Raw genomic sequence first — 22,890 nt, 5'->3', positions numbered from 1 at the left:
TCCTTCTGACACCCCAACGCTTTTGCAACCATCGTCGACTCTTTCGGTAGTTTGGCCCGATGTCGATGCTTCATCTGGAACAAAGAACGATGCTGGTGGCACTGGTTAGCGTTGTTAGGATACACAGAAAGAAAAAAGGTTGTCACACTTGTAGTAGTGGTAACTGGATTGCCATGACACTTTATTCGTGATGGTTCTTTTGCAGTTGTGCTGGTGTTGCTATTGCCAGTGCCCGCCACTGCCATTTCTCGACTTCTATCAACATCGCATCATCACCTACAATTCCTACTTCTTCACCTTTACATCTTCAACAAATATCCTTTTTCTTCACACTCGTTTGATATTCATCGGTTTCAATCATGGACCTTCCGCTTCATCGAGACTCGGGTCGAACCCTTGGCAAGAAGCGAAGCAGTCTTGGAAACACCCTCACTATATCCCTTTCTCCTGAACGCGCTTCGCATCACCAACAACAACGGAGCATAACATCTCCCGTCAAACCTTTTTCCGCAACACGCTCAACGCATTCATCCCTCGTTTCTCCCGAATTCCTAACTCGAAGCGCATCAGCATCAACCCCCCAACACCACCGCACAGTTTCAGGCTCCCGTCCCTCGCCAAGCTCCATCGACTATGGCTCCATGCACTCTGAAGCACGAACCGAATCCGCCCTAACGATCCGTCCTCCTACCGAACGAGGAGGTACGCCGCCCCTCACGCCCTTCCCGCCGTGGGTCAGCGAGGAAGAAGACGAGGGTGATGAAGAGTGTGAGAATCGTACCTGGGAGAACTCTACGACCAAAAGGCATAGTTACGATGGCGGTCATGTGCCTGTGACGATTGTGCGCGTTGAGGGGAGGTGGGTTGTTAGTTCTGTCATACATGGCCTCGTGCTTGTGCTGCAGTTTGCTGTGACACTGGGTGTTTTTAGCGCTTTGATGTGGATTACTGTTTGGAAGGAGAATGAGCCTGGTAACGACTTTGACAACTGGTTAGTCTTTCTCCCCTCAACCTCCTTACAATCTTCTAACTTTTGATAGGCTCTGGAAATTCGCAGATCCAAGTCTCGTCATCGTTCTCCTCCTCTGCTCCACAAGCCTGATCATCCACGAAGTCAAGCTCCTGCCCTCTGTCGCACTCCTCTACCTCGAATCACTCATCCTAGTCGCCACAACCGTCGCCAGTTTCGTCCTTTGGACGCGGTGCTTCCAGGAGGAGAGCCGCAGTGTCAAAGGTATGCTGATGGGTAGCAATGTTTTGATGTGGGGACTTGCGTTCTTTGGATTCGTCAGGGCGGTTGTCATCTGGAAGGTTGATGCGGCGGATGATGATGTCGATCAGGAGAGGGCGGTTATGTATGGGACGTTTGTTCCATGGGATGAAAGGCGAGAGTCTTTGTAGTGTGTTGACTCTCGAGTTTGATAGGACTGGGCTCTAGGATGGGTGTTGGACACGTCTGAAACGATAGAAGAGGAGCTGATAGCTCATGAAACAAGAGTTAATAAACATTTTAGGATCATAAACATCGGCCTTAGGGTTACGGCCCGGGTATTGGGAGAATTAGTCGCTGAAGGTCCAGGAGATACAATGCTCTGTGCCACCCAGTTGACAACTTAATGGTCAGAGAGTTGCCCAGAGAGATTCTTCTCGACAACAGTAGGATCACTTTGTTACCTCGAGTGACATACTCTGTTGATCTCAACACTTAAGGACTAACCTCTGAACGAAACAGTAGTGCTTGCCAATGATGTTTAATGGTCTTGGTCGGCGCTTGGCAGCACACCATCATATATTGCTCACGTTCTGTGGCCGAATCTATATCAGGCAAAATATCCGCCTTAAACGCCAGCCGACCAGAGGACTACCTGTTTCTGATCTTTGAGGGTGTACATGTGCGGAGTTTCCGTCTCGAACTCTCTCCCAAGTGAATGGTCGCACAGATACAACATTGGCATCCATATCGTTTGCACATTTTTATTCAGGCGGTTGTTGAAACCGTGAACGCCACCACGGCCCGCGGCTATTCTCATTTGCCTTTTATATACAAGTGCTTACTCTTGTAACTTGATTAAAAGTCTCAGCCTGCTGCAGCCCCATGTACTTGCTAGATATCATGAGGCTCAAATGGAAATTTGGCCCCCAAGTTTGCGCGAAGGATCACGCTAGGGTACTTGACGTTGGATGGAACAGGGGGTTCAAATAAGGCTCGGGCCAACCCCAGAATTGTATAAAGGTTGGCCAATAGAGATATGATATGATAAGAAATGGCCCCCAATTCTTCAGGGGATGCTTACGGCTGACAAGGGTAGTTATCATTGTGAGAAGGCAAGCCGTCCATTAACGACCTCGGCTCGCAATAGACCCACCGGGAGTAAGCAGATATTGACCCTTTCGTCCATAACGGGAACGTCTAAGATGAATGTTTTACTATGTAGAGGGGACAACGGGAACAACAAGGGTGGATACTATGGCGTGAAGTTTCTTGACTTGGGATAACGTATAAAGAACCGTAATAGGAAACCTGAGCTCAACTGCAAGATTAGACTTCTTAGACTTTTGACCTATGGAAACGAGAGGTTTGATAAAGCCAACACAACTCTTATCTAGGTATTCTGAGTACATATAAGTGAATCTTTGTATTTGTGACAATTCGAGTATCCCGTGCTAGTGGCGTGGTATAGGGCCAAGACCTCACGAAGTATTTCTTCCCAGGCATTTGACCAGGTGAGGAAGCCATGATGGTAGAAAGGTACTTAAGCCCGGGACTTGGAGCAACAGAAGTGTATGTTTTGAATCATGAAAGCTAATATAAGTTACCGCAGAGTGTCTTGACTTCGTGGATCGTCTGTTGAGTTGACGGAGCCAAAGTCCCTGTGACCCTAAAGGGAGTTTCGACGGGTCACTAGGCAACATTATAGATACCCGAGCCTTATTGCAACGTTATCCTAGTCGAATAACCTTGTTAGATACCCAGAGGAAGATGCAGTCAGCAAACAAGGGTTTATAAGGCCACGACCCCAGCGGCTTGGCAAGCTGTCTGGCCCCCAACATTTTCCATCAACACGGCAGAGCTGAGGTCTAGTATTGCATGTTATACGCGGCGCAAGGAGCAGCTATTCCAAATCTTGAAACTGGTGGGTATGCCTTCTCTGGAATGCTGGACCTGGTGTGGTGTAAGGAGTAGCCGCCGGTGTTTGCGGGAAGGTGGCAGCCTGGGCAGGGTCTTGTGGTTCTTTCCTGCCAGTGCAAAAAGTTGCGCAATGTCAGATAATTTCCATATATACAGGCTTCCCTCTTGACCTTCTTTAGCAAATATTGTTTCTCCATTTTCCTCCGTCATTCTATTCTTCTTCTTCATATTGCCTGTTTCACCATGAGTTTCGCGCAGCCTTTTCAGTCTTACCAGCCTTATGGCTCCCAAACCACCGGATCAGAAGCCAAGAAGCCTTTTTCTTCGACGGTCGACTTCAGCGATCAGTCATACGAGATGCCCTTTTTCGTAGACGTTGAGCCGGCCACTATGAAGCCCGGCGGCAGTGTCGCCAGGAAGCCATTGGCCGTTCAACCTATTACCAATGCGCCCCAAAGCGTCCCCAAGCAAATGTCAGATGATCGCAACACCAAGATACCCCAGGGCAATACATCGCCAGTCATGACCAAAGGGCCTGAGAAAGGTATGCGATGCATAATATCGAGAACTTACTTGGCTAACAGAACTCGAAGCCCCGCTCCTACCTCCGCGCAAACCGACCTTCAAGGCCAACCCGGCCGCATTTCTGGAAAGCTTCGGATTTCCTTCCATGCAAAACTTCTACATCGAACCGACAGCACCAAACCCCAACTCCCACCAATGGCTCAACCAAGATCCCCTCTTCATCAACTGGAAGAGTTCCAAGCACGGGCTGCTTTGGCTACGAGGATCTGAAGGATGCGGAAAGTCCACTTTGACGAAGCATGCCCTTCATTCTCAGTTGAAGGAAGAGCCGAACGCGATTCACTTGACCTACTCGTTCTCCATGTGCGGAAGCGAAGTTCCAAGGTCGCGGTTGGGATTCTACAAGGCGCTGATCCACCAGCTGATCCCACAATCCCCCGAAACATTCAGCGACGTCAAGGCAAGGTTTGAGAAAATCGAATCGGCCTTGCCTCTGAGGCAGCAGGTGGCATGGGGCGCCCAAGAGCTCTATGAAGACTTGACCAAAGCTGTTACTAAGCTACTGAAGACGCGATCTATCACCATTTACGTTGACGGTATTGACCGGTCGGAAGGGGAGACTGCTCCTAAACTGGCGCAAGACTTTTCCAAACTTCTTGAGAAGTCGCTGCCGAAGCCTACTGCCAAAGAGCCGACTATTGCACATGGGCTCAAGATCATCTTCTCTAGCACATTGATCCCTACCAAGGACCCTTTCCCCCGATCCTACGTCGATGTGGACGAGAAGAACGGGCCAAGTCTTGCGCATTTCCTCGAGGAACAACTCTCTACCACCGATTTTAACACACGACAGCTGGTTCTGTCCAAATCTGGCTCTTCGTTCATCTCGGCTCGTCTGATCATTAATCACATCAAATTATTTGGTCCGGCGCGGTCTTCTCTTGTCCAGCAGCCTTCTCCTACACCCGCTCCTATCTCTTTTCTGCTAGGCGATTACTTCCAAAGCCTGGCGCAACAAGGGAACAAGAGTTTGACGTCACTTTTGACTTGGTGCTGTCTGGCATCTAGACCACTAACCCTTGCTGAGCTTCGAGTGGCTTTGTCACTCGATATGATGCCTAAGCTTGAATCCAGCAAGGATCTCTTGAATGCTGAGCCGTTCTCTCGATACAGCTCAGACGAGAGTTTCCAGTCCTGGATCAAGACTACCTCCTGGGGTCTGATAGAAACTGTGAGCTTACGCGGCCAGAGAGTCGTAAAGGTGATGCACGATAGCATCTCAGCTTTCTTCGTTTCAAAGGGACTAGACATGCTGTCTTTCAGCTCCCAAGATAATCCAAGCTCTCCACTCCAGCGGGCTCATCACTCCCTTGCCATGTGCCTCCTGCGCTATCTTGCACTACTTCCTAAGGAGCCACAATGGCAATCAAGGTTCCAGACAGAACCTGCGCTTCAGTTGCTTCAGTATGCTGGGACCAATTGGTCCATCCATATTTCGGCAGCGGGTTTGAGCAAGCCGGAAGCTTCGAAGATACTAAAGTTGCTCCAATGGCCCTCTGACAGCGTGCTTAGCCCCTTAGTAAAGCTAGACCAGGAGAATTCGGCGATTGCAGAGCTGCAAGGAACACTTTGGGCACATATCTTTGCAGTCTATGGACATGCTACCCTACTCTCCGTGGCCATCAAGAAAGCTGGCACGGAGGTTTCGGGCGTATTGGATACTCAGAAGAGAAGCCCGTTGCATCATGCCGCGCTACATGGACACTTAGCAGCTTCAAAGCAACTTCTCAAGTCCGGTGCAAAGGCAAACGCTCGAGCAATCAACGGGCAGACAACTCTACACTTTGCTGTTCTACAAGGCTATCAAAGTGTTTTGAAACCTCTACTCGATAGTGATCCAAGTTTGGTATCTGCTACGAATGAATTTGCCCAGACACCGCTTCATTTGGCCGTTGTTCGTGGTAATTCATCTACCATCAAACTTCTTCTGGAAAGAAACGCCAATGCCAAGTCGTTAGATCGGTTCAATAACTCCATTCTGCATCATGCTGTAGCCACAGACAAGGCGAATGTCTTGAAGCTAATTCTCGATGGTGGTGCGGATATCAACCTGCAAGATGGCCAGGGTCGTACGCCACTGCATCTCGCTATTGCAGAAAACCGCCCAGCCGCTATCAAAGTTCTTTTTGAACGCTCTTGTCGAGTGGATATCAATGACAAGGAGGGAAAGAGTGCTCTTCATTTGGCAGCAGCTTCAGGAAACAAATCATGCGCACAGGAGCTCTTGAGGCAGAAGGTACCGGTTGATTTGAAGGATGTGCATGGCCAGACAGCGCTGGTATATGCCGTTCAAGGCCTCCACATCAATCTCATCAAGCTGCTTCTAGAGGCTAAGGCTGATGTCAACGTGAAAGACAAGCTCGGCTTCACTGCTCTTATGCTGGCAGTGAGAGCCAACCAGGAGAAGATCACGAAGCTTCTGCTAGAAGCAAACCCAGATCTGAATGCTCTTAGCAGTGAAGGTCATACAGTTATCTACTATGCTGTCTATAGGGGAAAAGCGGTGCCGTTGCTTTCAGATCAAGAGCAATTCGTTGCATCTTTGTTGTTGAAACACTACAAGAAGAGGTATTCAGTCTGGGATCAGGAATGGTTGGCCTGTAAAGACAGGTTTGCAGCTGAGCATGGAAAGAAGAAGGACGTGGACGCCAAGCCAAAGTCTAAGACAGAGTCCAAGAAGAAAATAGCACCAACATCTTCTTCTGTTCCTTCAAAGACCGCAAGGGCACCGAAGCCTGTCAAACCTGTTGACGTCGCCAAACCAGCCGTCAATGTCGCTAAGCCGACCGCCAACGCAGGCGCACAAATGACTGCTTCGAAACCCAGTCCCCCTTTAGCAGGACCGCAGGAATCTGCAAAGCATGGCCCTCCAACTGGAGCTACGAACACAGCCCAAGGCCAGACGCTGGCGACCACATACTCTCCATTCGCATCTGGTGGTCCAGTCCCAGTTACACCCCCTGTGGTACAGCAACAACAGACATCCAAGCCCAACACCTCGACCCCGATGTCTGCAGACAGACAGCAGCAGCAGCAGCAAACCTCCGGTTTCAAGTCTTACCAGCCTTCGCAACCTACCATTGGAGCTAAGGAACAAGTGACACCCAACTCTGGAGGACCTCTCGCAAAACCCACTCAGCCCCCTCAACCTGCGGTGGTGACTGAGCACCAAAAGCCGAGCCACAGAAACAGCTGGGCTATGTATAGCGCGCTCTCATCAAGCTCTCCAGTTTCATCCCAAGAAACGCCCCTGGCCGTGCAGAATTCGTACTTTTCGTATTCTAGCCCATCTCAGCAACCCTCTAACAGCAGCAATTCGTTTAAGCCTTTTCAACCATTCCAGCCTGATCAGACCCGTGGTGCTTCTCCAGGTGGAGCTTCAAGGCCACAAAGTCAAGTCGACCACAGGTCTTCTCTGCCTTCGCAGAAGTCTCTAGGTCAAGCTGGGCAAAGCAGTCCGGGTCAACCGGTACCGCAGCACGGAGCAGCCCAGGCCTATCAGCCGTTTAGCAGCAACCCCCTCGCGTCCAGTGCAGCTTCATACCAGATCCAGGCACCTTACCAGAGTCCTATGGATCCATCTATCAAACCTACTGCACCCCTGAGCCTTGGTCGCAAGCCTGTAGGCAGGCATCAGCCAACACAGCCTGTGGCAGACCAGTTTACGAAGCCATCACCAAACAACCTCTGGCAACCTTACCAGGCTCCTGCTGTTATGGGACAATCTGCGCCAGGAAGGCAGAATGTTCAGAACAGTTTCGCTTCGCCACCTCTTGCTGGATCAAACGCACCTCCGCAGGCAGCACAAGGAAAGAAATCGCCAGCACCTGGTACATCTCAAAGATCGATGCCAACCCAGCACTCTCTTCCAGCTCAAAAGCCTCCCAGTCCTCAGCAAGGCGCTTCAAGTGCCTATATCGTCGCGTCCCAAGGCTCGACTCTTGCTCAGCGCCCTGTAGTTCAGAAACCTGCGGCGACTCAGTCGAACCCATCTCAGATGCCGGCTCCCGCGCAGCAGCCCATCCCGACTCAGAGGCCGGTTTTGCCAAAGACCAGCCAGACATCTTCTCCGGTTCAACAAGGGGCTCCAGGTCGCAAGCCTGTTCCCGGTCAAGCTCCTCCAGCTCAGAAACCTGCTCCAGTACAGCAGCCTTCTGCGGCGCAACTTGCCCAGGCGCCCAAGGCCCCTTCATCCCAGAAGCCTCCATCGTCTCAAAAGCCAGCCCCAACTCAGCAGCCACCTGCAAACCAGAAACCTGCAATCGGCCAAGCTCCTCTGGGCCAGAAGCCCGTCCCGGCACAGCAACCCGCTACAAACCAGAAGACTACGCCTGGCCAGCCCACCCAAGCCCAAAAGTCTCCTCCAGCAAAACAGCCTGGTGCAGACCAGAAGCCCGCTTCAGCAAAGCAAGCAACTGCAGACCAAAAGTCTGCCCCGACAAAACAGACAGCTACCGGTCCGAAGCCTCCTCCTGGTCAGGTTCCTCAAGCTCAAAAGCCTGTCCCAGCACAGCAGCCTGCTTCGGCCCCCAAGCCCTCTCCAGCTCAGAAGCCTCCAGTTCAGCAGGTTAATTCAGACCAGAAAAAGCCTGTACACCCTGCTTCGGCGAGGGCACCGGGCCAACCCTCAACAGTACAGAGACCCGACTCGTCAGGGCCCAAGAAGCCATCTCCCGCGCCAGCTCAATCTTCTGGATCTTCGCAAAAGGCGCAGCACGCCACTGGACAGAGGTCAGTTGATACATACGGTTCTCGTGGCATGCATACACAGAGCCACGACGCAAAGAACGATGGTTCGGGTAAATCCTCTGCAGGCAAGATCGCTGCAATTACTGGTGCTGGTCTTGTTGCTGGTGGAGTTGGTGGTTACATGCTATCCAACTATTATGAGAAGAATCATTACGAGAACAACTTTGTTAACGATGAGAGGAGCATAAACCCGGACCAAGGTTATTATCAACCCGTTCCACCTTCAACTCACACGGAGTACTATTACTTGCAGACACCTGTAGAGCAATCTGAACACTCAGCAGAGGAGACTGGGGCTGGAGAATCCGAAGATGATCACCAGTCAGATGATGAAAGTGAAGCTCATTCGAGTGAAGTTGAGTCGGTTTCTTTCAGCGTGGACGTTTCTGATGCTGAAGACTATGATGATCAAGCTTTGTCAGAAGACTCTGATGATAATGACCTCGATTCTATTGGCGGCGACTCCGATGATGGAGATGATGTCGAGAGCTTGAACTTTGACGAGGACGAGGACGACAGCCTACACCTCGCAACCAATTTCACAGACGACGAGAACGAAGATGAGAATGGGGATGAGAGCGATGTGGACAACGATGTTGAAAGCAATGTTGAGAGCGATGTTGAGTCGGATGAAAACACTGATGCTGATGTTTCAGATGACGACATGATCAATCAAAGCTTTCAAGCAGAGTCAGAGGGCGAGCACGATGCAGACCTAGGTCAGGACGACTCAGACTCCGACTCCGACTCCGACATCGCGCAAGAGGTGGAGTCGGATCAAGAAAGCGATGTTGAACCGCAACATGGCAACTTCACCGGATATCACCAGCATCAAACGTACGACGAGGCTGATTCCGACAATGAAGAACAGCAAGGCTACTATGACAACCACCAACAACATGCTTTTGAAGAATCTGATTCAGAGGATGAAGTTCAACAAACTCATTATCATGATCAGTACCAAGAACAAGAACACTTCCAGGAACAAACTTACTACCAAGATCAAACTCACCATCAGGAGCAAGAGCACTACCAGGACCAGTATCAGCAACAGACTTTCCAGCAGGAAGATTCTGAGGAGGAGGATCAGCCAGTCCACTATTCCAATCAGCAGCATATTGTTCAGTCCGATTCGGAAGATGAAGATGAAGTGCAACAAGATCATTACCATGGACAGTACCAGCAACAGAATCAGTACGGACAGTACCAGCAGCAGGTGCAATCTGATTCCGAGAATGAGTCCGACAGCGAGGTCAACGGACAAGTTGATGATAGCGATGAGGATGAGAACAATTACGGCCAGGTAGATTCTGATGATGATAATGGATATAACGCCGGCGGAAACTACGCAGCGGCTGGATATGATTCTGATGACTATTAGGAAGAGAGGGACAACTATCATAATCCGATCTATGAAGCAGAGGGCGGATATTGGATAATGCTGACAGTATAAGGGATGAAATATTTTGATTACTTTATGCGAGTTTAGTCTAAATTTTAGGTTACTTTATTTTTATTGTCTAAGTCTTAGAGGATATTTATTGTCTTAACTGCCTGGGGCGTTGAAGTTGGTGTTGTAAATTGGCTACCTATATGTTCAGAGGGATGAAAGCCTAGGAACATTGAGCAGCCGTACAGATCAATCGCGCACTTTTTCCAGCTTTCTCCAAGTACTTGACATAAGAGTAGTTCGAGGCCCCGTCACCTACCAAAAACAGCACCATCTCATTCACGGTGACTCACGCCGGACAGAGATACTCCCACTAGAGATTGAAGCTATCCCAGGCTGGTCACGGACATCATGCATTTGGGTATTCGCAACTCCTCAACATATTGAGAAATTACTAAAGTCGTAGTCAAATGCTACTATGGAGAGCAAAGGAATTAAGATTGAGATAGTCTGTCAACCTAAACCTCGGTGTAGAGGCTAACCCACACCCCCACGGGGCTATAATAGAGAAGTGGAATCCTGGTCCACTATCATGCACTCACGAGAACTAATGCCTCAATCGCGATGAACACTTTCTCATATCTATCCACCAACTGTATAAATACTGGCTTCGATCTCATTCTATCTCATTGTTCCGAGATAACCCAAAACTGAAATCTCATTATAAAATGTCTACCGAAGATATCCGCATCGAACCCATCACCAATCCTGATGACTTCGAAGGTGCCTTCGAGGCGGTGGCCAACGCCTTCGGTCGTCAAACTAACGATGCAATCTGGATCGCCTTCAACCCAGGCTGGGATACACCTGAGGGCGCAAAAGCTGGTGCTCAACGTCTAGCAGACCAGTTCAAGTCAGTCACTCAAAACCGCGATGGAAAGCCCAACACTGTCTTTGTCAAAGCCACAGTCAACAACACCATCGCCGGTATGGCAACCTGGCATCAAGCTTCCGTCGTAGAAGGCTGGGGCGACGCACCGGGCGATCTCACAAAGGGGTCTTTCCTGGAGGACTTGTACCCTGGAAACAAGACTGAGCAGAAGTTCCTCGTGCAGGCGGATAAATCACTCTTCAGTCGTCGACGCGAGATCATCAAGGAGAAGGCTTCCGCTGAGAAGCCGGCTGTTTTTGCGATGGATCTTTGTGCCGTTGATCCCAAGTTCCAGAGAAGGGGTCTTGCGAGGAAGTTGGTCCAGTGGGGATTGGATGAGGCTGTGAGAAGGGGAGATTTGGAGTGTATTACTGAGGGATCGAGTATGGGACGGTTGGTGTACCTGCAGATGGGTTTCAAGGCGGATAGTGAGACGGTTTATGAGATGGATGAGGAGTTTAAGGATAGGGAGATGCCCTCGAATGTTGTTCTGAGAACTGGTGGACAATAAATATGAATAAGAATTGTTGCTTTACTGAATCTGCTAGCCCTCAACACCAATTTTATATCTGCTTACAGCATATGGGACTTGACCTTAAGCCCTTCAGGCATCTTCCAATGGTTCTTAACACCACACCAACTCTCCTCATTATATCCCTCCTGCACCTTCTGACACGTCCTCAATCCCCATTGCGTAACACCAACCATCAAACAACTCTCAAACATGAACGCACAGCTACCCGCTCCAACCTTGACAGGCTTGAGCTCCGCATTTCTAGCACCCTCATAACTCTCCGCATCAGGACCATGTCCGCTCATGACATTATGCAGACTCGCGCCTCCAGGTACAAAACCTCCTGCACCGCCCTTCTTCGCGTCGTAGCCACCTTGGATAAGACCCATGAACTCGCTCATCGTGTTGCGGTGGTACCATGGGGGTCGGAATGTATCTTCACCGACGAGCCAGCGCGGTGGGAAGATCACAAAGTCGGCGACGGCGGTACCAGGGGTGTTTGTCGGGGCGGAGAGAACGGTGAAAATGGAGGGGTCGGGGTGGTCGAAGGAGATGCTGCCGATGGTGTTGAAGCGACCGAGGTCGTACTTGTAAGGATAGTAGTTTCCGTGCCAAGATACGACGTCGAAGGGTGTGTGTGCTTGGACAGTCTTGAAGAGGTTGTTGTTGAACTTGACAGACACGGTATACTTGCCTGATCCCTCTGAAGCCGTAGCGCCAAAGTCCTCGCTGAAGCACGCAACAGGAGATTGGAAGTCTCGGGCGTTGGCTAGACCGTTAGATCCAATGGGGCCAAGCTCAGGAAGATTGAAGTGTCCTTGATACAGCTCCAAAGCATAACCGCGAGCTGGACCTGAGGGCAGGTGGACTTGATACTTGACGCCTCTGGGAATGACAGCAATTTCCATGGGTCTCACAAGTAGCCATCCGAACTCTGTGCGGATATCAAGAGCACCTTCTTGAGCAACGATAAGAAGATCACCATCGGCCGAGTAAAATGCTGATTTCTCATCCATGCTCTTGCCTGCGGCATAGATATACATACCCAACCCCTCCTTAAGCGTAGGATCGCCTGCCCCAGCAACAAGTCTCAAACCAGTGACAAAGTCCTGATCCTTAGCCTCATTATGGTCAAAAGGATCCCAGCGGAGTTGGTTGGGGATGTAGTGTAGTTTCCCATCCTCTGCGCCGTCGAGAGTTTTGTTGTCCTGGGATGCAGCTTTGGTGTCTGCTTGGTAGGGAGGATGCGCGCAAGAGGGAAGAACGCGGTAGAGCCATGTCTGTTTGTTCTCATGACGAGGGGCAGTGAAGGCTGTTCCGGAGAGCTTCTCAGCGTAGAGACCATATGGAGGCTTCTGAGGGGAGTTGTGACCGATAGGCAAAGCGCCCTCGACAGCTTCCGACCTGAATGTTGTCAGTTGATGAAAAAGAATGAAAGCATGTGAAACTCACTCTAAATAGCAGTTGAAGCCATTCTGATATCGGTATTTCTCCTTGAGATCAAAGGTAGTAATGGGCATATTCACAGTAAAGTCTGTTGCTCGAATGAGTGATATAACAGATCGACAAGAGTGGGAATAAGGATTGCTTATAACTGTGTTTCCACGGCTTTGGCAACCTGTAGACGGATGACGCCGTGTAAGCCGTTGCTGTGTAATTCCGCATCTTGAGTCTGGGCACGGCCCGACGTTAGCCGGAGATCAACGCGCTTTGATTCCGCTGATCTTGCACGGTGAAGCATGTTACCTCAGCAAAGACGAGAGAAGCCATAACAGGCCATTTTATCGCATATGATCGGGATGAGAAATTGATGAGAAGTCATATTCTGATTATCAATCTGAAATGAGTGCAACCTTGAATTAGTTCAAGGGTCCAGGTACAATTCACCCGAAGCTAACATCATTATCGCGGGGTAAGCTCATGGTGGGTCTGGAGTCTATGAGACCCAGACTGCCAGAATAAGATAGCCTCAGAGATGGCATAAGATGACTAGATTATTTCGTCTATCATGCTTCGGCCGAGACGAATTAGCTTATAACTTCACTTTGAAAGCCACTCTTCACATGCAATGAAAACATAATTGCTCGGAAATGTATATTATGTAAAGAACCATGACATCATGGAATCTCAGGGCGCCGACCGAATCGACCAGCGATAACAAAGAACTAGAGTTGAGGAGTACACCAGGCGACGCTTCCAGCAGTCGCACAGAATATGACCGGACCGAGAATATCTAGACGCAATATCCCGAGCGCCGACTCGCAACGAAACCAGCGAAACGAACATGAATTATAGGAACTATTGGAACAGATACCAGGGTGGCGGAGAGAACTTATTCCTCGGCGTTCTTCTTGTTCTTCTTCTTCTTACCGCCACCCGAAGGTCCGTCCAATGTTGTGGCTGTGGGCTGGGCCTGGAGATGAACAACAAGTCGGGTCCATGACTCCTCCTTGTCCCACTCGAATCCAGCGAGGTAGGGCTTGTCGAGCTCATCATCGGCCTGAGAATGTTAGCATGGACATCCAAGTGTGAGATGATCCAAAACATACCCGCTTCTTGTACGCCTTGTGGATGGCATCAAGAGCATCCTTGATTGTTACACCCTTGAGGTTTCGTGCTGTCACCTCCTTTCCTAATGGGAAGTGGAGATCGATTCTCTTGACTGGTGGTTCTGAGAGAGGAAGCTTGAGGATAGCAGCGTCCTCTACCGTGTTTGGGCTGGTGTTGATCTTCCTATTGGGGATGTCAGTGGCTGTCATGATCAATGATGTCGAAGTGCGGGGTCGACGACGTGAAGGACTAGTGACTTACCATCCTGTCTTTTGAGTCTCGGGAGCAAGCTCGAGCTCCTTGCCCTCAGCCTCTATAGTAACAGGTCAGTGAGGTGTCTTATGAAGCCCTCACCACAACATATCCGATATCGGAAGGAGCCATGAGGGATGAGTATGTCATAACTTACCTAGGTCATTGACGTTCCAGACGCCAGGTGCGGCTGCTGAACTTTGTCGCCGCGTCTTAAGATCCTTGGTGGGGGGAGAGCTTGAAAGACCGTCAACGGCTGAATCGACCTTGGAGAGTGGTTCCGTCATGATGAAGGTTTGCTGTGAGTTGATCGAGGAGATCTGGTTGTTGTAGCTGATTCTGCTGAGGGAAATGAATGTTAGTGATGTTGATAAGGGAAGGAGTAGTGAGAAAGGCCACGAACCTTTTGCGTCAAAAGCAGAAGATTGTAAGTGTTGGTTTGCTGTTTGTGGTTCGAAGGTGTGATGGTGAGAGGAAAGAAAAGAAAGAAGGACCAGATGGAGGGGAAGGGGTTGTTACTTATTGCATTCACAGTCACAGGCACGGGCATGCGCACCTTCCTCTCGGGGTCGTCCACCTCCACCGGGAAGTCGTTTAACAGGCAGTGCAAGGCAGTACCTGAGGAAGGTACCGCTACCGCATCTGATCCCCGTTCCCGTCTATCCTAAGGCTTCACCTTACATGCCCTTACCTTAACTACAATGAGCTGTCGTCAGACTGGGCGGGGTAACTGCTCATGCCTACACCCGGAAGGGAAGGGAAGGGCACGACCTAGGGGGGTACAGCTAAGGAACTAATTGCGTGTCTGGTGTCTGCAAGCTGTACTGTGCTGTGCCTGCGCCTCGCTCCGATTTCTCCTTTTGTTTCAATGTTACAAGCACCTCACGCATTAGGATTGTTACTATAATCAAGTACATTCACAGTGAATGTGGATTATTGCACCACTCAGTTCAATTCATGTCGTCGTTGGATAATCGCGTGACTTTGGCCTGACGGAAGGCCGTGACGCCCCTGGCTCCAAGCTCAGCAGACCACACCTGAAGCCGCAACGGGTCTAGCGCTGGCGCGACGCGGCTGCAGGTCTTTGGTGGGAACCCGCTCTACGTACCGGTCTGGTACCCGCTTTACTACCAGATAGAGCTAGCTCTCGAGAGCAGAATCCGGGGAAAGCTTGTCCATTGATCCACTCGCGATCGGGTTCGTTGTGGATTTGTGGCGCGTTGAATGGGCCCCGGCAATCGAGTGAGGTGATTCAATGGAGAGCAATTGACGGTCGCGGAAGCCCGCGATAGAATCATCAGTTAAGCATTGAGATTTGGGGCAGTTGGAATCATGATGAGATGGATCTGAAGAGGGGTAGCAACTTACTGTAACTGGGTGTTGCCGATCGAAAGAGACGAAACCAAACTATCAGATTGGCACGTTGTTGATTCAGCCATGGCCTATGACGATGGATCGCCAGTTTCTATCCTGCCCCTCATTCATCCCTCATCCATGTCCGTGTCCCCCGGAGGCTTCGGCTCGCGGATGCGTGCTTTTGGCGCTTGTTGGCGCAACTCACCTGACTCTTGGTATCAATCGAGACAGGTACATGTTCGCTAGGGTTGCAACTAAAAAGGGACTTTGCAATCAATCATAAACTTCTTTCTTCCCCACCCGCGTGAAACCTTGTGGCAGTAAATTGAGGGGAAGTGCTAGGTCGATTGGCTAGTCACGATGCTGCTAGTATGCCGCCCAGTCTCGTCCATCAATCAAGAGGTCGGCGAGACGTCTTTGGGCAATCAGAAGGGTGTCAATCAGCCATGTTTTCGTTTGCAGAGCCAGAGATCGTCTAGAGCTAGCTAGAGATGGTTTGTTTACCCTTATGCTGGTATCGTACCAGCGTCATGCTGTTTAGACCAGGGTGAGAGCTAAAACTGCCGTGATGGCGTGGAGATAGGTTCATCTCCCCATGGGCAGAGGCCGCGTGCCATGTTCCTTGTGACTTCGTAACTTGTACCTGAGTCTCTCTGGACCATGACGCTGTCGGAAACAAGGTGGGCTACTCCCACATAAAGAGGGCAGCTCTGCATCTCGAGCACCCTCCTCCACTTCTAGGATAATGGTCCATACACCATGAACTGGATGAAGCCTCATCACTGAGTGCTATTTCTTTTTCATCTTTTATCTTTTCTTATCAAAGTGTCGTTTACTATAACTTCACTTTATCATCAACTTCCCCATATCTTATGTCTTACAGAACATCCGATAGTGGGGTCGGCAACAGGCGACATCAAGTGGAGACGTTTTGAATGGATCCCGTTGATCCCTGGCTCCCTTTCCCTGGGCGTTTTTGTTTTGGCTAGAGCACGAGTACAGCACAGCACGCACTGCTAAAAAGTCAGCTCATTCGAGAGCATGCCACCTTTTAACGACCTCGACCGCCAGAGACAAGATACAGGCGAACGCCGAGCGACGAATTGTCTCAAGAGTAAAAGCTGAACGATTGATCACGAGAACATCCATCTCATCTCTTTGACTCACCTTTACCTTTCGCCATTGCCATTCCGTTTTTCTCTCCAAACCGAGGCTCACTCAGTGAAACGCGATACGAAGCGATAACACAAGCTCGACGCAGAATGACCTCATTCAGGAACAGGCGGCGTCCCGTGATACGCAACCCCCATGACAATGCCAATAACTCTGGACAGTCCACGATAAGCAATCAGTCAATCAATTAAACTCAGATCAGTCTCGACACCGACTTTCAATCATCATATCATTTCAACAACATCCAGGGTAACTCGTCCAGCTACGAACAACATTGTCTAGCATCCAAGAAGCAATTGCCGCTTATTAGTCTTATCTTATCGCCAATATGCCGATATCCATCCAGGATCGCAATTGGATTGCCACAAAGAAAGTAGGTATCGGGGTTTGGATGCGAAACTGACAATACCGTCTAGTTGTCTCAAAACCTCCATCCACTCGCTCTCCTTGTGACGCCGATTCAATTGAAACCAATTCACCTTCAATCGCATCCAATTAGCATAGCCTAGTCCCTAGCTTCGCCAATCCGCCGGACCTCGTCTCGTGCGCCCGCGACAGACTTCAACCGTAATGAATACGCCGAGCCATACGTGAAGCTTCTCGCCCCCGTTCCAACCGTATCGCTACAAGTGAAGACCAAGAACATTTCCACAGTTTAAACACCATTCCCGATGGCCACGTGACAGATAAGCTCGCCAATCGCCTATACGATCGTATAAGTGCCAATGGATGGCCAAAGCTTGGAGGATACCCTGTAGTAACAGGGTGGCCAGATGCTTGCAATACAAAGTATGGACTGCCACAGACTATCAGGTGAAGGGTCAACTAATCTTGGTTTCAGGCATGGGAAACTGGATGAATGGTCAATTTTGAGGGCTTTTAGCATGAGAAATCATTGGAGGCTCCAAGGGACGGGCGTCTCAAAGTTGGGACTTTTGCGGTGGAGGTTGAACGTTCAACTTCATACATGTCGCAACAGCAACGGACGTATCATCGACGAAGGGTTCAATGAGAAGAAATTGAGTTTGGAGATCATGTACAATTGATGCAGGCTTTTTGCCGCATCACGATCTGTCGCACTTCGCCATACCTTGTCAAGCCCGTCGTTTTTCGCAGGAATGTTGCCTCAATGAGAAGATTCTCACTCCTCTATTAACTACTTTGACCGAAAGCATGGACGATGGAACTACACGAATCGTGGGACAAATACAAAAGCTCTTCATCTCAACTTTCAACTTTGCAATACAGTGCTTGTCAAAATATGTTGTTAAACTACGGGTATCATCTGATAATACAGTAAACGTTTCCTCGTCACGTAATAGCTTTATCTTAATCCCTCTCAATCCTTGTCACGACATCTGTGCATCTTCCCGAATATGACTTATAGGAAACCCATTCGCAATAGCGACCCCTCCCAGTTGCTTCAACCACGTAGGTCCATCTCCCTCCGGCACAGGCCGATGTGAGAGACTGCACTCGACAAAAATTGAGTCCTCCATGTATTGCCAGTCTGCTACTTCAACAGAAGACTCAGATAACGAGCCAGGAAGTGGTGAGGCGCTAAGTGTGGAGCATGTCCATGCCATTTGCTGGAGTATCTCAATCATGGTATGTGTCCATGCTGATACAGTGAGTCGAATATAGCCGTCTTCAACTTCGACGTGTAGAAGACGTAGACCAGGACATAAGAAAGGGTTATCGGTTCCGTCCCAGATGGACATGCCAGAGAACGAGTGGCCTTCGCGACTTGATGTCAACCCTTCTTTGACGGCATCTTCGATACATCCCAGGAGGAGTTCGCCGCACTTAGGCCACTGCTTGGTTGTGTATTCGGATATAGTGGTGTAGACGCAGTCATTGGCGGTTCCAGTGATAGCTGTCCGACTACCAATCTTTACGAGTTGAGGGTCGTTCATACCCTGAAGTATCCCTGGTAGTTGACATTCAAACTTGAACTGTACAACATGGAAACCATCTCCGGGCGGTCGATAAAGGGGCCTGGTGAGGATATGCCACATCGCCGACTCCATGACATGCATCTGCACATGGTGAGGTGAGATAAGTGTCTCCCGGATCCTCAAGATAAGTCGTTTAGCCGAGTTCCCTGTCGTGATATACTTGTGCAGTGATGCAGCAATCTCGTTGGGTGAACCCCTGGGCGACCGAGCAGGATACTCCCTATCCCAATAATTGCAAAGCAACTGCAGCGCAACAGGAAGATCAATCCCCTGCGCCAACTCGGACCATGTCGAAGGTCGTCTCGAAATACCGGGACCAAGTTTATCAAGCAGACATCTTGGTGCCTCAGGTCCATTAAGGATGAGTATAAGTTGACAAACCGGTCCATCAAACAACTTCTTAATCTGCTCCGTCGAATTTGGGTTGGAGTCACAGTAAAAAGTCCACAGTTCATCCCATAACATCGACGTAAACTCGGATAATAATCTGTCTAAGACCCTGTCGATGTTGACTCGGAACTTTTGTTCGGGGAGGTAGTAATGTGTGAGGAGTTCGTTGTTTAGTCCATCGGCGAGGGCAGTTGCGAAAGCAGCGACGAGGGTGCCTGCGATAAGAGGCGGTACCAAAACTTCTGCATTGTTGGGTGTTTGAGACGTTCTTATTCGTCGACTTGGAACGGGTGGTTTTATGATGTTGAGAATAGAAGTTGAGGGACTATCTACTTCGTGATCGTGCGTGGTAGATAGCACAGGAGGAAGTGGTGGGGGCATCGTCATTTTATATCCTGTCCTTTAACTTTCACAAAGAGAGTAGTGAGATGATGGAACATTCCGTGACTGACTGTGAGTCTAAAGTGAAGAGGTATTGGTCAAGCTTTTGATGGTGAGGAGTAGTCGACTGCTTGCGACGCAGCATTGCGTGGCCTCGCCAAAGACGACGTCTGCCTCTTACGCCACCGGAACAATGAATCAAAAGAGGGGGACAAGTTTAATTTTAAATTACCTATAAGCTTACTCCTAATCTAAGTCTACTATATAGTAATCGGTTATTCTGTTACGAATCTCTCATTTCTTTTGTCGTGGTGCTGATGACTTTGTCGTGTAAGTGCCTCAAAATCTGCGTTGCGGGCCGCGTAATGGCGATTTGATGGGTCCCCATCATCCCCTCCTTTAACGGTGAGTAATTTATTAGAAAAAATGGCTCGTTTCTCTTCTTTTTTCCTTCGGGTCATATGAAAGATATTGAGATAGGATCAAGATAAATGTAAAGAAAATAGAGTTGTGGTTTTAAATGTCGTTGGTTAATGAGGCTGTGTAGTGTAGCTCCTTGGCACAGTGTAAACAGTGCGCATTCGCTTATCAATCTTCGATTGCCGACTACAAATCACCACCAATGAGCATTGACTTCTCTGTCGTGATCATTCATGGGAGATCATGCAAGAGAAGGTTGTTTGTAAGGTCCATTACATATGTATGGTTTTGCACACTCATTAAGCGATCAGATATCCCAAGAAACTTCAGGACATTCAAGAATATCTTGTAAATATTCTCCAAAGGAGACATGAAAATGGCTTGATTGAGAGAAGCCAAAGCTGATAGAATGATATCCTTGAAGTTGTTGAAGGACAGATATAATAAGTTGTTGACGTTTCGGGTGACTTTGCCTACCCCCAATCCCATATTCTAGGTCCCATTTTCGACAGGGACGTGAAAGAAGGCCATTTTCGTTATATATACTGCCTGCTGGTGACCTTTAAGATCTAATGAGTCTGAACAACAAGCTCCCTTTTAAAGCATCATGAGGCTTGAAGTCAAGGGCTATGTAACTCTTTTGCTGTCGGATTCCGCGCTGTCATAATGATGGCATGTTATTGTCGTCTCGCAGTTTGGCGTTGGTAGCAAAGGTTTCGACATGGCCCCGGCATGGGAAACACCCGCCTGTGTGTCCTCCGTCCGGGCGTGAAGGCCCGGCCGATGGCTTCACATATGTCCTTGGCTCAGGGCTACTTCGGAGCGTCCCAGGATATATAGTTTATATTGTCTGAATATAAATATTGTGGAGTTTATCACTCCTTCTGCAATATTCATCGACTAATTCTGAGAGAAATGTCGTGGTTGCAACGTAATCGTGAGCAACTCAACGGATTTCTCTACCGCATAACAATATGTAGGGGACGGACCAAGACCGAAGTCGTAGTCGCGTAGATAGAGGTACCACTTGGGGTGCTGCTGTATAAGCCTGACGACTAGGCTGCTTCGGATGCAGTAGACGCCATGAAGAAGTCAACAGTTGGGGTGATGGACTTGTTGAAGTCATGAAAACCTATATACTTGATGTAAGAGGAGGTATTCGTAATATCCAGATCGATATGGAAAGCGGAATAATATAGCCTTGTTGATCTTCATATAGCTGGCTCTTGGTAGGCGTCCATTCCAAGCATGATGAGATCCGAGGCTCTCATTTCAGCTAGAATCTTGAACTCGCTTAGGCTGCACTTGGGAACAATCAGGCTTCTTTGCTAGCGATAGCAGTTGGGTCCCTCGTTTGAGCCATGGTTGATCTGATCTTGGCAAACTCTGCTAAGGAGATCTCGTTGCTTCAGACCATTCGGCGACCGCCCTAACGCACGGGAGAACGTAAGTTGAACTGTTCGAAACTCTTCCGCCTTGCACAGTATTCAATGGAAATGCTTTGTTCATGACGGCCTGGCATTGTTCGTTTTGTCCTCTCAAACGGCGAGAGGATACTAGATATAGTAAAAAAGAGCGTAGATAGAAAGAAACGACCCACGACAGGGTTGCAAAGATATTCCTTGATCGTAGTATAGTAAAGTAAATGGAGGCGAGAGATATTGAGCTGCACCGAGAAGACGAACTTCAACACCATACGGTGCTCTGGGTTGATAAGCATATCTCCCGAGGTGATAGGGAGGCAGTTTATAGTATGAATAGCAATTGGCGAGTGGCTACTTCCAGATGTAAAAGCTTATATTCATTGGACATTCTGAGAAGGCCGATAAATTGCCAGTGATATTTATACATTTCTGTCCCGCGCTTTGCATGGCAACTCGGCGTTTATAACCAAAAGTAAGAAGTGCGACTGTGCGTTAAGTAATAAAACAATATAAAAGTGGCAAGAAAGTGAGGTGACAGGGAAAGCCAGAGGCAGATAATGTGTTCAATTTCTGATATAAAAGAAGAAAGTAAGTCCAAAAAAGAAAAAGCCTTCAGAGTCGCCCTGTGCTCTGGGTCCGTCAACATGTTCCCTGTGATATTTATCCATTCCCCTTTCCGGGCTTAAAAGAACACAGCGTTCATCATACTGTATAATATTAATAAGAAAAGGACTAAATCCAGATAACAAACTTGAGGCTCATTCTGTGTTCTGGGGTAATGAGAAGATCTCCCGTGATGTTCGAGCTGACGAGGGGTCCTATCCACGACATGTCAGCCTTGTTCTTAGAACATCTCGCAGCTAGATTGGAACTTACCACAAATGTAAGCACCCTCATCGCTCGATGCGACCCGACGGACAAGTAGCTCTGAAGGCTGGAGTGAGTAGAAACACAACCAGCGGTCCGCTGAAGTTCGAGTGTCCTCGGTAATCCATGGATAGTGCTCCATCGGCTCGGAGAGAGGGTGGCTGACCCTACACAGGTATCAGTAAGTTTCCATTCTATTTCTATTCAAACTGATGACTTACTCGACGGGGTCCCAGCGCGAGTGCCGGGCACGAAGACAGGCGAACTTGCGTTCTCCGTAGAAGCGTCGTAGGAATTCTTCAACCACCCCAGAGCTTGGTCCTGTGAAAGAGTTAGATGTATACTTCCAAAGGGTGAAACTCCTGGCTTACCTGTCTTGACCCAAGACGAGGGCATGTCTTGTTGTATAGTAATAGTGATGGGGCCAACATGGGTGATGGCCATGTCTTGAGTGCTCGGATCAATTTCGCCGTAAAGGATCTGTCTAAAGTAAGTAATATATCACTTGGATAGCCAGGGGACTTTATCTTACATTTGCTTCGACCAACTTGGGAGTCCGATGCAGATCCAGCTCTGACTTCAGGGCGCGTTCGATGACCATGGTATGTTCACTTTGGCTGCATTATCAAACACTGTGGTTGTCGAGCGGCGCAGGTTCAAAACCTTGACGCCATATATTTGGAGTGTGTTGATATCCGGGTCGAAGATGTCATGGAAGCTCAACTTCGCGTCTTTTAGACGCACGATTGTTGTGCTAACATCTCCGTTTTCGCGGTCCTGACTGTAAAATGCAACTCTTGCCATGATCAAATCGTGAGTG

The 22,890-nt window shown here is 49.1% G+C and overlaps 7 protein-coding genes across 7 annotated transcripts; 3 read left to right on the top strand and 4 right to left on the bottom strand.

The window, feature by feature from the left end:
• Nucleotides 1-359: 359 nt before the first annotated feature.
• On the top strand, nucleotides 360-1,401 carry FIESC28_00612 (uncharacterized protein; the record flags this gene model as incomplete). Its single annotated transcript, XM_031154763.1, has 2 exons — nucleotides 360-991; nucleotides 1,041-1,401. 2 exons carry the CDS (start codon nucleotides 360-362, stop codon nucleotides 1,399-1,401), a joined length of 993 nt encoding a protein of 330 aa, XP_031021206.1.
• Nucleotides 1,402-3,373: 1,972 nt separating this feature from the next.
• On the top strand, nucleotides 3,374-9,845 carry FIESC28_00611 (uncharacterized protein; the record flags this gene model as incomplete). Its single annotated transcript, XM_031154762.1, has 2 exons — nucleotides 3,374-3,674; nucleotides 3,724-9,845. 2 exons carry the CDS (start codon nucleotides 3,374-3,376, stop codon nucleotides 9,843-9,845), a joined length of 6,423 nt encoding a protein of 2,140 aa, XP_031021205.1.
• A 737-nt stretch (nucleotides 9,846-10,582) lies between these two features.
• FIESC28_00610 (uncharacterized protein) lies at nucleotides 10,583-11,296 on the top strand (the record flags this gene model as incomplete). Its single annotated transcript, XM_031154761.1, has 1 exon — nucleotides 10,583-11,296. The coding sequence occupies one exon, from the start codon at nucleotides 10,583-10,585 to the stop codon at nucleotides 11,294-11,296; it is 714 nt and encodes a 237-aa protein (XP_031021204.1).
• A 62-nt stretch (nucleotides 11,297-11,358) lies between these two features.
• Nucleotides 11,359-12,819, bottom strand: FIESC28_00609 (uncharacterized protein; the record flags this gene model as incomplete). Its single annotated transcript, XM_031154760.1, has 2 exons — nucleotides 11,359-12,703; nucleotides 12,752-12,819. 2 exons carry the CDS (start codon nucleotides 12,817-12,819, stop codon nucleotides 11,359-11,361), a joined length of 1,413 nt encoding a protein of 470 aa, XP_031021203.1.
• An 812-nt stretch (nucleotides 12,820-13,631) lies between these two features.
• On the bottom strand, nucleotides 13,632-14,388 carry FIESC28_00608 (uncharacterized protein; the record flags this gene model as incomplete). The annotated part of the gene is made up of 4 exons (XM_031154759.1): nucleotides 13,632-13,799; nucleotides 13,849-14,032; nucleotides 14,111-14,162; nucleotides 14,259-14,388. 4 exons carry the CDS (start codon nucleotides 14,386-14,388, stop codon nucleotides 13,632-13,634), a joined length of 534 nt encoding a protein of 177 aa, XP_031021202.1.
• Nucleotides 14,389-17,979: 3,591 nt separating this feature from the next.
• Nucleotides 17,980-19,359, bottom strand: FIESC28_00607 (uncharacterized protein; the record flags this gene model as incomplete). The annotated part of the gene is made up of 1 exon (XM_031154758.1): nucleotides 17,980-19,359. The coding sequence occupies one exon, from the start codon at nucleotides 19,357-19,359 to the stop codon at nucleotides 17,980-17,982; it is 1,380 nt and encodes a 459-aa protein (XP_031021201.1).
• A 2,576-nt stretch (nucleotides 19,360-21,935) lies between these two features.
• FIESC28_00606 (uncharacterized protein) lies at nucleotides 21,936-22,671 on the bottom strand (the record flags this gene model as incomplete). Its single annotated transcript, XM_031154757.1, has 5 exons — nucleotides 21,936-22,021; nucleotides 22,080-22,237; nucleotides 22,292-22,391; nucleotides 22,442-22,550; nucleotides 22,603-22,671. The coding sequence occupies 5 exons, from the start codon at nucleotides 22,669-22,671 to the stop codon at nucleotides 21,936-21,938; spliced, it is 522 nt and encodes a 173-aa protein (XP_031021200.1).
• Nucleotides 22,672-22,890: the final 219 nt, after the last annotated feature.

Source organism: Fusarium coffeatum, assembly GCF_003316985.1.
Source record: "Fusarium coffeatum strain FIESC_28 chromosome Unknown BRIP53273_contig_15, whole genome shotgun sequence".
Lineage (NCBI taxonomy): Eukaryota > Fungi > Ascomycota > Sordariomycetes > Hypocreales > Nectriaceae > Fusarium > Fusarium coffeatum.
The sequence above is the reverse complement of the archived record's forward strand: the minus strand, read 5'-3'. Positions and strand labels throughout refer to the sequence as shown.